This window comes from Chinchilla lanigera, unplaced genomic scaffold (assembly GCF_000276665.1).
Source record: "Chinchilla lanigera isolate Chin_1 unplaced genomic scaffold, ChiLan1.0 scaffold00013, whole genome shotgun sequence".
In the NCBI taxonomy this organism is placed as follows: Eukaryota; Metazoa; Chordata; class Mammalia; order Rodentia; family Chinchillidae; genus Chinchilla; species Chinchilla lanigera.
The window spans coordinates 25,193,856-25,196,431 of NW_004955414.1; the positions used below are offsets into that span (position 1 = coordinate 25,193,856).

Genomic DNA, 2,576 nt, shown 5'->3' on the forward strand with positions numbered 1-2,576 from the left:
TTTTTCCGTTTTGGTTTTTTTCTGGTACTGGGAATCGAACTCACGAGCTTGCACTTGCCAGGCAGGCGCTGTGCCGCTGAGCTAAATCTCCAGCCCCAGCATTTTGCATTTGTCTGCATTTGATTTGTTGCATTTTTGTTCCTTTTTTAGATAAGCCCTTATGGGTACATTTGACTCAAAATGTGGTTATAGATTCATTTTCTTAACAGTAGAAAGTGAAAATTGGCTAAGAAGTCTAGCATATAGGAGAGATGATCTTCTCTGCATAGGCATGCTCTCTCACTCCTGTACATTCTGGCTACTCTTGTGGTTAGGTTATTGGTTTGTTAAATATTGTCAGTTCCTCCCCCCAGCCAAAGTAGTAGGACAATTGAATGCCCCATTAAAATTTCACTTATTTGTTCTCTAGAATCCAAAATGATTGAGAAGCATGGAGGATACAAATTCAGTGCTCCAGTTGTGCCAAGTTCTTTCAATTTTGGAGGCCCAGCCCCAGGGATGAATTGAGTTATCACTTTCTTTCCTGCTGTGTGGTTGTAGTGAAGAGCTTGTGTTCCTCCTTGTAGTGGTTCCAGAACTGGTTCATGTTATCTACTCTAAACTAATTGATCAATAGATGGATAAAGAAAGGAAGAAACCCAGAAGTTGGGACCTGATCATGCAACCTGGCACTGGACAAGAAACCAGAGGGATGGGGGGGTGGTGACTAGTGGGTATTTTCTTTATTTTTTGAAGAAAGTAAGATCCTGACTGAAGCTTCAAGTGACACTGTGGAAAATCTGAAACAAGAGGGGATGTCATGAAGGCAGCTTTTCTTTTTCTGAGGAAAAAAAAATAGGCATGGGCTACAGGACTATTTAAAATGTCTCATTTACAGTATAAAGCTCAAGGTAGATGTAATTTTTACACCTATGAGTATTTGTCCGATTTCTGTCTCCTTATCATTGGGTACCCTTTGTATGTAAATAAGATAAGGTAATCTGATAGCCTTATTCTGTCTTCATCATTTTCATTCATCAAAGATTGTTCCTATGTAGATTATTGGACATTTATTGTAGCACTACATAACTGATTTAAAAATCTGTAAATGAATTAGCACTTTCATATTGAAACAAGCCTGCTAGCCTATGTATAAAAGCAAAAATGTTTGCTGTTTATAAAAGGGATTAATGGGGTGGGGGGCGGGGATAATTTCAAGTTATTTAAAAATGAACTAGCAATTTTGTACCTAGTGACTTTGTGGTGCACTCACCTCTGATAGTGACTTGAATTCGGTATGTAAAAAGGGGTTAGTGATACTTCATTGCTGCTAAAAATGGCAATCCCTCTGTGTCCTGTTTTTTTCTTAAAGCTCTCAGTGTACAAGTGGATATTTGGATACAAGACCTTAGTATAAGAAAGGTGGTATCTAAAGCATGTAAATTGGATATAAAGTTCTGCTCTTAAAGAGTTGATCTTGAGAGTATGGCTAAACATATATATACAGTCTGTTAAAAAAATTAATTTGGCTATTATGTCTTGATTCAATTATAATTTTGTTCCTAATTATATATAATTTTCTTTTTCATTGGCCTTTTTTTATCCTGCACCCAGAAAGAGTGCAAAAGGCACACTTAAAATTTGACATTTAACACCTGCCCACTCTCCTTTCCCCGTCTCCTCTACCCCTCTTGAAGATTGTGGTATCTGATCTTAACTAGATGGGCTGAAGGTACATGGTTCCTTCCAAAAACCACTATTGATACCACTGCAAATCTAAGCCAGCAGCAAGACAGTGTAGAGAGGTTGGTTTGCTTCCCTCTCTTCCTAACTGCATGTTGAAAAATAAGCCTTTATTGATCTTTAAACATCTGTCAGATGAGTCATACATTGGGTTATTTTTTATACACATGTATTCATAATATTTCAAATTGAAAGCAACATTTCAATTGATTCAAAACTATAACATGCTGTTGTCTAAAACAGGTTAGAAAATTTATAACTGTAAAAATGAAATGCACATATTGATATTTAAAATGCATAATTAAGAAAAAAAAATCATTCAGATCAGAGTCTCAAACAGAATGAAGTTTTGGCTGAGTTGGGGTTGAGGTTCAAAAGATATTTTGAATTGTGATACAGTAGACGTAAAAAATATTTTTTTTTCTGGCTCAAACTATTTTCCTGGGCTGGGGACATAGCTCAGTGATGCAGCGCCTGCCTGGCAAGCGCAAGGTCGTGAGTTTGATTCCTGGTATCAACAAAACAAAACAAAACAAAAACTGTTTTCCTATTTTTAAGATGTTTGAAGGAACCTAGGTGAGGGACAAGGGTTTGGGTCTGTTTGGTGGCTCTCAGACAAGGCGGGGTAATGCAGATGTCTGGAAGGAGAGGATGGAATTGAAGCCAGCGCAGAGCTTCCCAACTGGCGTTCTCTCCATGGGCCCGGGAAGCATCGCAGAACACCAGCCAAATTAGCTGGCAGAAATCGTCAGACCTGGCAGAGGAATTTTAAAAGGCAGAAAAGATTTTTAATCAGGAGTCAGTACCCTGAGGGAGAGCAAATCCTGTTCGATAGACTGTTAGGTTGGAACAAC

At 38.2% G+C, this 2,576-nt stretch overlaps 1 protein-coding gene across 2 annotated transcripts in view; it reads left to right on the top strand.

Annotated features, from left to right (window-relative positions):
• The window catches only part of Ipo7 (importin 7), a 64,190-nt gene extending 62,153 nt beyond the window's left edge, over positions 1 to 2,037 (top strand). For both annotated transcript variants that reach the window (XM_005380260.2, XM_013511836.1), the window contains one exon: positions 410 to 2,037. In XM_005380260.2, coding sequence (XP_005380317.1) covers positions 410 to 507 — 98 coding nt within the window. In that variant the 3' untranslated portion in view covers positions 508 to 2,037. The remainder of the gene's footprint in view (positions 1 to 409) is intronic.
• The last annotated feature ends 539 nt before the right edge of the window (positions 2,038 to 2,576 follow it).